Source organism: Nicotiana tabacum, chromosome 9 (genome assembly GCF_000715075.1).
Source record: "Nicotiana tabacum cultivar K326 chromosome 9, ASM71507v2, whole genome shotgun sequence".
Taxonomy (NCBI): Eukaryota; Viridiplantae; Streptophyta; class Magnoliopsida; order Solanales; family Solanaceae; genus Nicotiana; species Nicotiana tabacum.
The window spans coordinates 95,487,106-95,502,252 of record NC_134088.1 but is presented as its reverse complement, the minus strand read 5'-3'; the positions used below and the strand labels follow the sequence as shown (position 1 = coordinate 95,502,252).

Genomic DNA, 15,147 nt, shown 5'->3' with positions numbered 1-15,147 from the left:
TTTTCTTTAGATAGACTCTGATGTATAGAGACACTAGATTTTCCTTCTGTAATTTATGATTCACGATGTTCCGGGTTTCGGAACAGTTAGTTGTTAAAATTATATTTTTATTTTATTACTCCGCAAATGTTAAGCTTACCTAGTCGTAGAGATTAGGTGCCGTCAAAATGTCATACAGAGAAAAAATTTGGGTCGTGACATACTGCTTGTATTATGTTGTTATTTTCTTATAGATAGAAATGCACATATAAGTTTGAGTGCGGTTTGAATTATCAATTTACATACTTTAAGAAAAGCAATTAAGTTTACGACCAAAATATTAACTTGTGATTCCTTAGATTTTAATAGAATTATCTCTTGTTGAGTCGGTGAACTCACTCCATTCCACACTTCATATTTACTGATTCAAAAGTCCGGGACGAGCCTACTAATTGAGCACTCTTCCTATAGTCCGAGTTAGGGCCATTCAAAATCGAATCGAAACCGTTAGCCGATTCGAATTGATGGCTTATTAGTTTATTGGTATCGGATTATCGGGGTAATGGATGATGAACAGATTGAGATTTTATAATTAACGGCTTAATGCTTTGGGAGCGGATTACTCAATTTTTTTATTGGGTAAACTGTTAACCGGTAAGAATTTTTATATTGATACTTTTACCCTTATGTAAAATGACTATGCAGCTGCTTTTGTATTGGTTCAACTGGTTTGTGCTTTCTGTGTTATTCAACTTGAAATGATAAAAGCCGGACATTTAGCTCATATTATAGCACAGTAAAATTAGGCGGAGCTGTAGTAAGATGGATAAAGCTAGTTTTCTTCATGTTTAGGATGCTCATCTGGATTTTGTATAGTGCAATGAACTGAAACTATGTTCTTTGAATAGATTAGCCGGTATGTGTTATGTCTTCCTTATAAGTAGTTCTTGCATGTACTAGATTCTAAGGCGACTCTTCAAAAGTACTGCTAGATTAACAAGACAATCTTTTGAATTTGAATCTGACATAAGTCTGAAAGTATCGACATGTCATCTTACTATGGCCGTTTGGTATTGATTGTTCAAAAATTTTCTATTTGGGTTAGCCGATAAATCGCCCGATAATCATTAATCCGATACCAATCCGTCCATTGTCTTATTGGATGGCTAGCGGATTATTATATTTATAATCCGATAACCGTTAAGCCGAACCGTTAAACATAATTATCCGCTCGATAAGCACCCCTAGTCCGAGTGGTAAGGATCACATCTTGTTCATCAATTTTATTTTATTATATATATATATATAATACAAAAATAAAAATATTGAATATAAATGTAAAAGAAGACACAATTTTTAAATACAGTAATTTATCTATTAGCGTCATTTACAAAAAAATTTGTATACGACATTGTATTTTCTCCTCCTCCGATCCGAGTGTTAGTTGGGTGGCGATCCCACATGTCTCAATGTTTATGACTCTTAGAAGTTCCAAGAACCTTGCATCGCACGTCTAGTTGATATGTTCTAGGATTTAACTTGACATAATGTATAATGTAAAAATTATTGTCTTTTTCTGAGATTTTGTGTATGTCATGTTTGACGTCTTTGGCATATTTTTGAGAATATTAGGAACAAGGATTAATGGTTCATATAGAGTGGGGTGATCGGCACAAAAAGGACTTTTTGGGGTGATCTTAGCGGAATATCCTCAAAATTAATAGTATTTAAAAAATAATTTTGAATTCGCACAAGCTCTTAAGGGGTTTCTATAGCGGATTAAATTGTAGATTGAAGTCGATCCGATTGTCGTAGTTTTGCTCTTCAGGATTTCTGTATCAATCTGGTAGCTAGAGTTGATGTTATTATTACTCTACATATCTAATTGTTCATTGAAGTCTATCGAATTGTCATACTTTTGTTTTTCAGGGATTTCTCTATCAGGTCGGTAGAGTTTGATGATATATTTTCTCTACCTATCTGTATTTTGAGATTTTTGTAGTAAATTACTAAAATTTGTGTTTGAACTAAAAATTTAACCACAAATTATCAGCATTCAAATGGTTTTAGCAATAATCGATCATTAACTTTTTCTTTTCATCACCAAACAAGAATTTCAAGCTTTTAAAAGTTGAAGAACTACAACGTTCAAGTAAAAAAAGAAATATTTTATTAAGACCGTAAAAAATAAGAATATTTCGCCGGGACCATCTGCGATGCTAATTTGTATATAAGGGTGCGCTATATTCACTACGTACCCCTAGTCTGGTCCTTTGACAACAAATTTTGTGATCTGCCTACATAAATCATAATAGAGATAGACTTGGGGACCATTTTAGAAAGCCGGTGGAGCAAGGAGCAAGAAATTCTCTAATTTTCATTTTTTTTGGTCCCCTAGAAATTTCAAACATTTCTACAACTCTCTTTAAAGAAAAAAAAATACTTACAAGTAAAAATAGAGAAAAAGGGAAGGATAGAAACATAATGTGAAAAATCATATTCTCGTTGTTCTATTTTAAATAAACTATTTTTGGGAAATCATATCTCTTTAACTACTACTATTACTTTTAAAAATTAAAATTTTAAAAAGTGAACCAAATAACCTATACACAAATCTTGTATGTATATTAAAAAGTTTACTAGATAATTATAAATATTTAATTATAATCAATTATTATTATATATCAACATTTAAATTCAGAATCAACGTCTCATTTTTTAAATATGTATGGAAGTTAATATCCAGAGTGGAAAAATCGTCATAGGAAATGAAATAAAGAAAGTGCGCGGTGATTCTCTGACATGTTTCTTCCTTATCTGAAATGGTACTACTTACTGCTTAATTCTTTTCCTCAAAACACAAGCCTACGTGGCATCTTTTTAATGCTACTGCGCCATATATAAATATTCTTATACAAAAAAGTCAAAACAAAAAGAAAGTACAAAAAAATTGATGGCCGTCCCCTTCAAATCCTCTTACCTTAGAAACTTCTCAAGTAGTGGACTACATGAAAACATAGATGCTTTAAATAATATAATTAATAATTGTTAATTTATTTCCTCCAATTAAATAGCTTCGAGAAATGAAAAGAACATGTTGAGTTCAAAATATTAAGTTGGCTGTTTGACCATTATGCATGTGGCATAAAGCTTTTGGGAGATACTATTTGGAGTTTTGGACACCAAATTCAATTCAATTCAAGATTGTTGCTTTTTCTTTTAACTGATCATTCCCCAGCTTAAAAAGTAGAAAAAAAGCAGGAATTTGATAAAGGGTCTGTGTTAAGTTAACCCAAGAATCTTGGTTTTAAGGAGTAGCTATTAATGGAACAGAAAAAAGGGAATTTAGTTTTTGCAGTAAATGGAGAGAGGTTTGAGTTGCCAAATATTGACCCCTCTACTACTTTACTTCAGTTCTTGCGTTCTGAGACTTGTTTCAAGAGTCCTAAACTTGGTTGTGGTGAAGGTAATTAATTCTCCTAATTTTTTTTAACCACTCTGTTGCATGTATACAATATGTTTGTTTTGGTGCTAATATAATAAGGAATACTAAAAGCTTTGGATTTACTTATATTGGTGTTTCAATGGACATGTTAGTTTTGTTTTATTTCTGCACTTTGCTTGGAAATTGACAACTTCTTCTGTAGTTTTCTCCAAATGATATGACCTTTCTTTTCAATATCTTGAGAGATAAGGTTACTTATCATAAAAATATTTATAAAAAAAAAGTGTTAAAGTTTTTAATATATGCATGATTATATACATACTAGGCTAACTTCTGTAGTTTTTCAATGTACAATACTTGTTAAATGATACTATATTTTGTTCCTTATATTCTGACTTGAGACTAGATGGAAATCCTTTTCTCTTCATAAGCTTTTTAAAGGTGTATCATCTCTTCACCTTCCATCATTAATTTTGATTCCAATTCTGTTATTCTGTGTTAGTTCATCATTTAGTCAAAGTTGATAGTATGCCCCTTTCGCAGTAGTGGAGCTATAAATTTCACAAAAGGGTGCAAAAGTATATATAAAGAAGTAAACACATGAAGAAAATAAGGGGATTCAACATATAGTATATATACATAAAAATAATATTTTTCTTTAGCTACACAGTGTATTAATTTTCGGGCAAAATGGTTTCAATTACACCCCTTAGCTTAAAGTGGCTCCGCAACTGCCCTTTCATAAGTATTTTTGTAACAAGTTCTCAATTTTGGGTTCAGAAAGAACTTAATTTAATTCTTATGATTACAGGTGGTTGTGGGGCTTGTGTTGTTCTGGTCTCAAAGTATGATCCTAAGCTTAAAAAGGTCGAAGATTTTAGCGCGAGTTCATGCCTTACACTTCTTTGTAGTTTAAATGGTTACTCAATTACTACAAGTGAAGGCCTTGGGAACACCAGAGATGGTTTTCACTCTATTCATGAAAGATTTGCTGGTTTCCATGCTTCTCAATGTGGCTTTTGCACTCCTGGAATGTGTATGTCATTTTTCTCAGCTCTTGTCAATGCCGATAAAGGAAACAAGCCGGATCCTCCACCAGGATTTTCTAAGCTTACTTCATCTGAAGCTGAAAAGGCCATAGCAGGGAACCTCTGTCGGTGCACTGGATACCGGCCTATTGCTGATGCCTGCAAGACTTTTGCTGCTGATATTGATATAGAGGATTTGGGGTTCAATTCTTTTTGGAAAAAGGGAGATTCCAAGGAAATGAAAATAAGTAAATTACCTCCTTATGATCCAACCAAGAATTTTAGTACATATCCGGAGTTCTTGAAAAATGAATGCACCACAAATTTGGACTCCACAAGGTACCCTTGGTACAGTCCTACTTCCATTGAAGAGCTGCAGAGCTTGTTGAACTCCAGTGTGGCGGATAATGGTGCGAGCTTTAAACTGGTCGTTGGTAATACAGGCACAGGTTATTATAAGGAAACTCAGCGATATGATCATTACGTTGATCTCAGGTATATTCCTGAACTCTCAATCATCAAAAGAGATCAGACAGGCATTGAAGTGGGAGCAACTGTGACTATCTCTAAACTTATAGCATTCTTGAAAGAGGAAAACAAAGTCAATTTGGGTCCATATGGGAAGCTGGTGTCCGAAAAGCTGGTTAACCACATGGAGAAGATTGCTTCACCATTTGTTAGGAACTCTGCTAGTGTGGGAGGAAATTTGGTTATGGCACAAAAGAATGGTTTTCCTTCAGATATTGCTACATTATTTCTTGGTGTGGGTGCTACCGTTAGCTTGATGACCGGTCATGGACTTGAAAAACTCACATGGGAGGAATTATTATCGAGACCGCCAATAGACTCAAGGACCGTGCTTCTAAGTGTTTGGATCCCATTTAAAGAAGAGAGTTCTCTCAAAACCTTTACTAAGTTTTTGTTTGAGACCTATCGAGCTGCTCCCCGACCTCATGGGAATGCAATAGCATATGTAAACGCTGCTTTTGGGGTTGATGTTTCTCTCTGCCAGAACGGCATCCTGATAAACGATATCCGGCTGGCGTTTGGTGCTTATGGTACAAAACATGCAACAAGGGCTAAAATGGTAGAGGAATATCTAACAGGGAAAATATTAAATGCACATGTTTTAAGTGAAGCACTTAAATTAGTCAAACTAGCTGTGGTACCGGAAGATGGGACTTTACACCCAGAGTATAGATCAAGCTTGGCCGTCAGTTATGTTTTTCAGTTTCTTTATCCCTTAGTTGATGTTCATTCTGCTATTGTCAATGGAATCAATGACATCTCACTCGAGGAAGTTTCAAAAAGTAGTAATGATAGTCAGGGGAGAAAACAAACACTACTGTCTTCTTCTAAGCAGGTTGTGGAATCAAGTAGCGAGCACTATCCAGTGGGTGAACCAATGAAGAAGGTTGGAGCTGCCATGCAAGCTGCTGGTTTGTACTCTCCTTTGGTATTTTATTTCATCTTGTGCATGTTAGGACAAGGTCATCTATTAAAGGCCTATGAGTGTTAGACAATCGTTAAGTTTTAAGTTAATTCACTTTAACCATGCAAATTTATAACTTCTTGTCTAGATGAATGAATCATCTTATACAAACAATAACCCAGTGGAATCCCACATGTGGGGTCTAGGGAGGGTACTGAATATGCAGGCCTTACCCCTACCCTGGGAAGGTAGAGAGGCGGTTTCCGATAATGAATCGTCTTATACATTCACTATATTTGCGTTCCCTAACATCTGCTTATGTTTTATATATTTTCTCTAAATTAAATGCAATTCAATAGAAATTCTACTTTGAGTATACACAAATTTTCTCATCAGAACCTGACTATATGACCAACAATTACTAGGAACTTTTGAGAAACTTTTGTCGTTGTAACCTAAGAAAAATTGATTTAGATTCTCAGACATCTCGTTTAGATGCTTGTGAAGGGTAGAAATGTGTTCTCATGAACAGGTCTTTTTGTTTCTTAAGAGATGTTCTGGACATTCCATATGGATGATTGAGCTTTATATACTGTGAATTTGATAAGTGATATTTAAAGTGAAAAGAGGCTTGAGCTTTTGATGTTTTTTCCCTCTGTAAATGGTTCAGTATTTTCTCAGATCAGCTCTTGTGGTCATTTCTTCTCCTTTTCTGTAGCCCTTGTTGTCATGTATTTCCCCTTCCATGCTTTTATTGGTTTAACACAAAATAGTCTATGTGCCTCTTATTTTAACAATAACTTTGTTCTGCAATATTCATCTTCTGGTTTATAATATATTTTGCAGGTGAAGCTGTTTATGTAGATGACATTCCGTCACCACCAAACTGCCTGCACGGAGCATTTATCTACAGCACAAAACCATTAGCAGGTGTAAAAGGAATCCATCTTGAGTCTAATTCATTAACAGATGGATTCACCGACATTATTACTTTCAAGGATATCCCAAGTGGAGGGTCAAATGTAGGATCTATTACAATGTTTGGTCCTGAGCCTTTATTCGCAGACGATCTCGCCCGATGTGCTGGCGACAGAATTGCAGTTGCGGTATGAAACATTAATTTCTCATACACTTTTGATCCATAAATTTTTTTTTAACTATTTCTTTTTGTTGTTCAACATGGCGATCTAATGACATAGGTTGCTGACACTCAGAGGTCTGCTGATGTGGCTGCCACAACAGCCCTTGTTGAATATGACACTGTAAATGTAAATTCACCGATTTTAACTGTCGAGGAAGCTGTTGAGAAATCTAGCTTTTTCCAAATCCCGCCATTTCTATATCCAAAACAGGTTGGCGATTTCTCAAAAGGAATGGCTGAAGCTGATCACAAGATTCTCTCTGCTGAGGTACTTTTGATTTCTCTATAGTTCCATAGCATGTCTAACTGTAGTAGATTTATGCTAAAGGTTCAAATTTTAAATTGATTGGCTCTTCTTCTAATAATCATTTCCAGGTAAGACTTGGTTCCGAGTACTATTTTTATATGGAGACACAGACTGCCCTTGCGATTCCAGATGAAGACAACTGTATGGTTGTTTATACTTCAAGCCAGTGCCCTGAGTATGCGCAAAATGTGATTGCCAGTTGTCTTGGTGTTCCTGAACACAATATCCGTGTTATTACAAGAAGGGTTGGAGGTGGCTTTGGGGGCAAGGCAGTCAGAGCAATGCCTGTGAGTATATGGAAAAAATTAGTAATAATAATAAAAAGTAGTACTAATAATGCCTGTGGATGTTTCTTTCTCGATCTGTTCCAGAAGAGAATTCCGGCTCTGATGCCAAAGTTTATGTATGATTTTCAGGTTTCGACAGCCTGTGCACTTGCAGCATACAAGTTAAGGCGGCCTGTGAGGATAAATGTCAACCGGAACAGCGACATGATAATGACAGGAGGAAGACACCCAATGAAAGTAACATACAGTGTAGGATTCAAGTCAAGCGGAAAGATCACAGCATTACATCTTGATATATTGATAAATGCTGGGATTTCGGAAGATATAAGCCCCCTCCTACCATCAAATGTGATTAAAGCATTAAAGAAATATGATTGGGGTGCCTTATCTTTTGATGTAAAAGTATGCAAGACGAATCTTACCAGCAAATCAGCTATGCGGGCCCCTGGGGAGGTGCAAGGATCTTATATTGCCGAAGCTATAATGGAGCATGTAGCGAGTTTACTGTCAAAGGAGGTGGATTCTGTCAGAAATAATAATGTTCATACATTGGAAAGCATTAATTTATTCTATGATAACATCGTAACTGAAGTAGGAGAATATACGTTGCCTAGTATCATGGATAAGTTGGCCGTGTCCTCGAGCTTTTTCCAACGTAGCAAGATGGTGGAACAGTTTAACCAGAAAAACACATGGAAGAAAAAGGGTATTTCTCGACTGCCAATAATGTTTGAAGCTATGCAACGACCGACCCCAGGAAAAGTCAGTATCCTGTCGGATGGATCAATTGTTGTAGAGGTTGGAGGGATTGAAATCGGCCAAGGGCTATGGACAAAGGTTAGACAGATGACTGCATATGCTCTTGGTTTAATTGAAAGTAGTTGGAGTGAAGAACTTGTAGGGAAAGTACGAGTCATACAAGCAGACAGCTTAAGCTTAGTGCAAGGTGGGTATACGGCTGGAAGCACTACATCGGAATCAAGCTGTGAAGCAGTTAGACGTTGCTGTAGTGTCTTGGTTGAAAGACTGACTCCTCTGAAGAAACAGTTGCAGGAACAAAATGGCTCTCTTGATTGGCCAACGCTCATTCGCCAGGTTTGTTTTCCCAATTTTTCACTTGGTCACTCTTTCTCGCGTGTTAAATATCTGAGTTTGGAGTTCTCTCCCACCCACCTCCCTTCTTTTTGCAGGCACAAATGCAAGCAGTAAACTTAGCAGCAAATTCTTATTATGTACCAGAATCCAGTTCCATGAGTTATTTGAACTTTGGTGCCGCTGTCAGTGAGGTAAACTTGTGTTTTCTGTTGCTTTTTCCGGTTTGACTATCCGTGTCTTTGGTAGCGTTCCCTGCTTCAGTCTGCTTCAATGATTATCGATTTTCGGTATGTTTGAGTGCACAACACTTGGCTGGAAACTCTGATTGTGGATAATTTTGCGGCCAATTTATTCTTCTGAAAAACATTCTTAGTAATAGCAAAAGCTCTTTTTGCAGGTGGATATAGATATTCTTACTGGAGAGACTGCCATTTTGCAGTCGGATATTATTTACGACTGTGGGCAGAGCTTGAATCCAGCTGTCGATATGGGACAGGTTCATAACAGTCTTGCCTTTGTTGTATAATTTAGATTTTGTAGTTGGAATTTTTGTGTAATTGAGAGGTGCATCATAATCTATTCTTGATCGTAAAATGTTCTAAATAGCGGCAATTTTTTTTCTTTTCCTTGCAGATTGAAGGAGCTTATGTACAAGGAATTGGATTTTTTATGCATGAAGAATATCTTACAAACGACGATGGGTTGATGGTCTCAAATAGCACTTGGACATACAAGATCCCAACAATCGACACCATACCCCAGAATTTCAACGTTCATTTGGTAAACAGTGGACATCACGAAAAACGTGTTCTCTCTTCCAAAGGTATTATTTATTTTCCCTACCCTTCTGTCAAACAAGTTCGCCAAGTTCTTTGCTTGTTCGTTTATATCTGCAAAAATCATGAAAAATTTTCTACTGATTCTTCACTTAGTTGAGAGGAAAATGTCGCAAACTCATTTCAAGATAGTATATCATATATGTATATTCATTAGTACAAACTGTTGAACCTAATATGATTAATTACTATTTTGCAGCATCTGGTGAACCGCCACTGCTACTTGCAGCTTCAGTCCATTGTGCAACAAGAGCGGCTGTTAAAGCAGCAAGAGAACAACTCAAAGTTTGGGGCAAGCTCGACGAGTCTGCTTCAGAATTCTATCTGGATGTTCCTGCCATATTACCTGTTGTGAAGACGCAGTGTGGTCTAGATTATGTGGAGAAATACTTAGAAAGTTTACTGACTCAGAAATCTAACTAAATCGCGGAATATCACACAGTTGGAGACATTTTCTGTGGCCTGGATCACAAGGACAAGTGCTCATCATGTCTCAAATGATACTGAATACTTGTTTTTTCTTCAAATCTTCTTAAGAATTTGAACTGTTCTGTTTCCAAAAAGTGGATGATTAAAGTTTCTTTTGTTATTTTGTCTATAACAACCTTAGTGTAAATTCAGATTGTATAGCAGTAAAAATAATAGTATTGTGTATTCAACTGAATTATAGTTGAAGAATTAGAGAAATAAAGAGTTTTGTAGTAAATTTCATCTTTGGATCAAGTCGAATTTTTTACTGGAAACTTGTGATATCCTATTATTCAATCTTCTTATGGATTTATATCTCACCTCATTGTTTATTTTGGTTATTTAGACCCAACTTGGGACCAAGAGTACACTCTTTCTATTATAAAAAGATTTCAAATTTGAGTCTCGAGTTACCTTTGGTAGGGCGTGGTTTATCCTCAAAATAAGACTGTCCGACGAGAATTCAGATTAATCAGACCCCAAAGCGGGTATCAAATAACGAATAGAAAATCACAAAAATAAATTAAGTGGTGTAGTACTTTATTGAAATTTTAAAACTACTACTCAACATTTTAAAAGTAAATATTATAGTTCATAGCAATAAGGACATAGCATCATAATTCATAATCATATGTCTGCTACATCTTTGATACATACCTGCATTTTGAAAGTACTTGTATAGGTCAAGTACATGAACCCTAGAGTACTTCATCACTACATATAATTCATAATAAGATAATTAACTAAATAACAACATATAATTTTAGTCTGATAAGAGATGACTTGATCTTAAGCTTTGTTGGAAAGTTTTTCAAGAAGGCTGCGAAATATTTCAGGGGTCAATGGCTTCTCGTAGCAATCATCAAGACCAGCTTCCATAAATTCTTTGCGAACTTCTTCCTTGTCATTCACATTAGTCATTCCAACAATCATAGTTGTAATTCCCATTTCTCGAAGCTTTTTTGTTGCCTATATATGGAAAGATTCGGTTAAATTGTTTTTAAATGGAAACATGTTCCGCACATACATAAAATGATAAAAACTTATTTGTATCGAATAATTTTTTTTCCCCAGAAAATTCCCAGGAAACTGCGGCCGCTATCCTTCGGGTGCCTGTTCACTGTGCCATAGTTCGTAAACCATACAGACCGGAGTAATAGTTCGCAAACCACACAAGAGATGTAAATAACAGTGGGCAAGTCCGATAGAACGGATTCTGACCGAGGAGACTGCTGGTGAGGGGAATTGATCCCAGATCTCCCATGTGAGAAACCACCCACCAACCAACTCGGCCAACCCGTGCGGGCTCGGATGTTTACGAAAGTAATCTTGCGATTTCAGAAAGCTTACCCGGATACCGTCCATAAGCGGCAGCACAGAGTTCATAAAGATTAAATCGAAACGCATTTGTGTAATATCATGGATGTTGACTGCTACGTTTCCATTTCTCACTCCCAAAGTTTCCACTCCGCACTTCTGAAGAAATAAAATGTACGTTGTTTGAGACACGTCATCATCATCAACTATGAGTACTTTGAGTTGTTTCCCAACTTTGAAGTCATTTTCAGGTCCAACTCTTTTCTTACTCTTTGAAGAAGAAGCACTCGCGCTCGAAGACATTTTCCTGCCAAAAAAAGTAAGAAGAATTATCCTAAATAGCCGCCATACAACCGTATTTAATCAAAAAATAGACAAAGGATATATAAAATATGTATAATCTATAAATAATCTGTGTAATCTATGCGTGATTAAAACTTATTACGTTAATAAATTTGTTTGTTGTGTTAAGTCTTCATTTAGAAATAGAAAGCATATTTGGTAACAACAATAGTTATGGTGGAGCAGTAAGTACTCTTTCTTTCTTAATCAAATGTCTCGGGTTCGCCTTTATTAGGAAGCGCAAACCCTTCAATGCAGACTTCCCATGCGAATCCGAATTTAGCTGGACCACGATACAACTATCGGACACCGGGTGAGAAACCAAAAAACACATACCACGTAATTAACAATATCAACTACATCGTTTATTTCCTTTCATGAAGGTGTTACTAGAGAGTGAAAACAGCGTTGGCAAAATCTAGTAGTTCTGTTGTGAAGCTTAAATAATGAATCTTTCCTAGAAATTCAATTTTTCTTAACAAAATGACAAATTGGTTATCTTTAATCTGATCAGGAGACTTCTAAGTACTTCTACAATATAAAGCCAGTAATTGTAACACTAGGTTCTTGTTAAAATTTTCTTTTACATGTATCACATATAAAAGGGACCAAATGGATATATTTTTGATTAATTTGTTGAAAAAAAAAACATATAAATGATGTTATTGATAAAACCATAAATTCTAACTATTCACTACACAATTATGTAATTCTTGAATGAGAGTTTTAGTACATACCTCTCTCGTACTCAGAACAAACACTTGAATGCATGTATACTCGAAATAATTTGATGCGCACTTAAATAGGAGCCATGTGAGAAGTTTCATAAATGAATTTTGCCGAAATTAGCCATTGGAAAATTGAAAATAGCAACTCAACATAAATGAAATTTGCTTAAATTTGCTATTGGGAAGTTGAAAAAGCAACACGACATTTAGCAGATGAGATCACGATTAAAGTATTATCTTAACGCTTCTTTTCTTTGACTTTTAGTATAATAATGTCGATAAACGTGACATATAAGAACTTTGTGAATATATTGAATTTTGGCATTTTCAATAATTGTAGCCTAATAGTAGTGATAGTCAACTCGAGCAATCTACTGATCGCCGCTGGGACCGACTCCAAAATCTGCACCAGAAGTGCAGAGTGTATTATGAGTACAACCGACCCCATGTACTCTGTAAGTGCCGAGCCTAACCTCGATGAAGTAATGACTAGGCTAACCTGTACGCAGTATAAAATAATGACAGGAAAGGAAAATACGAAGACGAAATAAAGTAGTTAACTCATGAAAATAACTCAATTCTCGAAGAAAACCAGTAAATGCCAGAAATACCAATCCTTAGAGTCTCGTATGAAAGTACCGAAGCCAACACAACACAACAAGGAATGCAAAACACATAAACTGTTGCGGCGCATAACCCGATCTTACCGTACAACACTATCCTCCCTTATTCCACCATATAATTATCAATAATAATAAGTAAATATATGTTGCGGTGCACAACCCGATCCCACCATATAATCATAATCAATATCATAATTCACCCTTATTCCACCATATCAACCCACCCTTATGTAACAATCCGGCCGGTCGTTTTGAGTGTATTAACCCCGATCCCCTATTTACTCTTTTTACCGTATCTGTTTTTGCTTAAGTGACTTGCCGGGAGGTCTTATTTTTGGTTTCGAAGTGTTTCGGGACACTTAGTCCCTAAAACGGAAGCTTAAGTCTCAGGATTTTGACCGTAGTCGGAAGTGTGTGAAGATGACTCCGAAATGGAGTTTCGTCGATTCCGTTAGATGCGTTAGGTGATTTTGGACTTCGGAGCGTGTCCAGACTGTGAATTTGAGGTCTGTAACTAATTTAGGCTTGAAATGGCGAAAGTCAAATTTTGGGAAGTTTGACCGGGGGTGACTTTTTGATATCGGGGTCGGATTTCGATTCCAGAAGTTGGAATAGGTCCGTAATATTGAATATGACTTGTGTGCAAAATTTGAGGTCAATCGGACGTGGTTTGGTAGGTTTCAGCGTCGTTTGTGGAATTTGAAAGTTTAGAAGTTCTTTAGGCTTGAATCCGGGTGTAATTGGTGTTTTGAGTGATTCGAAGGCTCGACTAAGCTCGTATGGTATTTTAGGATTGGTTGGTATGTTTGGTTGAGGTCTCGGGGACCTCGGGTGAGTTTCGGATGCTTAACAGATCATTATGGACTTGGCTTGACAGCTGAAATTTTGGTTTCAGCAGGTTCTGGTTTCCTTGTACGCGATCGCAGGGATTCATTCGTGATCATGTAAGCTTATTTGGGGTAGAGGTGAGTTTTTCTATGCGATCGCAGAGTTAGGAACACGATCGTGTATCTGTGCGAAGATGTGCTTCGCGAACGCGTGGCTAAGGTCGCGTTCGCGTAGAAGGATTTGAGCATGAGGGGAGCTGTGGCCAATGCTCTATGCGATCGCGTGAGGCAGCGTGCGATCGCGTAAGTATGAGAGGCAGTGATCCGCGATCACGTGGGTGATTCCGCGTTCGCGTAGGGTAAAAATATGGGGCAGCATAGTTGTGCTTCGCGATCGTGAGGAATGTTCCGTGATCGCGATGAAGGATATCTGGGCAGGCAGTATTAATTTCAACAACGAGGGTTTGAACCCATTTTGCATATTTTGAGCTAGAGAACACGGAATTGGGCGATTCTTGAAGGGATTTTCGTAGAGTTGATTGGGGTAAGTGATTCTTACTTGGTTTTGGTTAAATCTCATGATTTCATCTTTAATTTTATCATCTAATTTGTGATTTGGGGTGTCAAATTAGGAAAAAAGAGGAAAGAACTCTTGAGTTGGGATTTTGAGGTATTGAATGGGATTTTGTTATCGGATTTGAGTAAATTTGGTATGGTTAGACTCGTGAGTGAATGGGCTTTCGAGTTTTGTGACTTTTATCGGATTTCGAGACGTGGGTTCGGGGTCGGGTTCGGGCCAATTTCGAATTTTTGGCTATAATTTAGGACTTTTCTTGTGGAATTGATCCCTTTAGCCTATATTGATTATATTGTTCTACTTGTGACTAGATTCAGGAGGTTTGGAGACCGATTTGAGAGGTAAAGGCATTTCAGAGTAGAGATTTGCTCGGTTTGAGGTAAGTAACAGTCTTAAATCTGGTTTTGAGGGTATGAAACCCCGAGAATTTGTATGATATGAATAATTGGAGGTGACGCACATGCTAGGTGACTGGCGTGCGGGTGTACACCATGAGGGATTATGACTTGGTCCGTCCCGTGAGACTGTAAAGTTGAATAGCCATTGTTATTACTTGTTTTCCTCCTCTTTGAGCAATTGACTACCTTTCATGTTAAAAACCATGCTTAGGCCATATGATATCACTGTTGGGACCCGCAGTGGTCGTATACTTGTTGAATTGACTGCTAATTGTTGTCTTGTACTCAGTCACAGGCTTACTTGTATGTTATATCTC

At 36.7% G+C, this 15,147-nt stretch overlaps 2 protein-coding genes across 2 annotated transcripts; one reads left to right on the top strand and one right to left on the bottom strand.

Moving 5' to 3' along the window:
* The first annotated feature begins 3,030 nt into the window (after window positions 1-3,030).
* Window positions 3,031-10,293, top strand: LOC107830961 (abscisic-aldehyde oxidase). Its single transcript, XM_016658660.2, has 10 exons — window positions 3,031-3,445; window positions 4,236-5,891; window positions 6,731-6,990; window positions 7,084-7,293; window positions 7,401-7,619; window positions 7,749-8,714; window positions 8,810-8,905; window positions 9,112-9,210; window positions 9,348-9,537; window positions 9,750-10,293. Exons 1-10 carry the CDS (start codon window positions 3,304-3,306, stop codon window positions 9,971-9,973), a joined length of 4,062 nt encoding a protein of 1,353 aa, XP_016514146.2. The 5' UTR covers window positions 3,031-3,303; the 3' UTR covers window positions 9,974-10,293.
* Window positions 10,294-10,616: 323 nt separating this feature from the next.
* LOC107830963 (two-component response regulator ARR22-like) lies at window positions 10,617-11,675 on the bottom strand. The gene is made up of 2 exons (XM_016658661.2): window positions 11,369-11,675; window positions 10,617-10,987 (listed from the first exon to the last, which is right to left on the bottom strand). Exons 1-2 carry the CDS (start codon window positions 11,636-11,638, stop codon window positions 10,808-10,810), a joined length of 450 nt encoding a protein of 149 aa, XP_016514147.1. The 5' UTR covers window positions 11,639-11,675; the 3' UTR covers window positions 10,617-10,807.
* Between the last annotated feature and the right edge of the window lie 3,472 nt (window positions 11,676-15,147).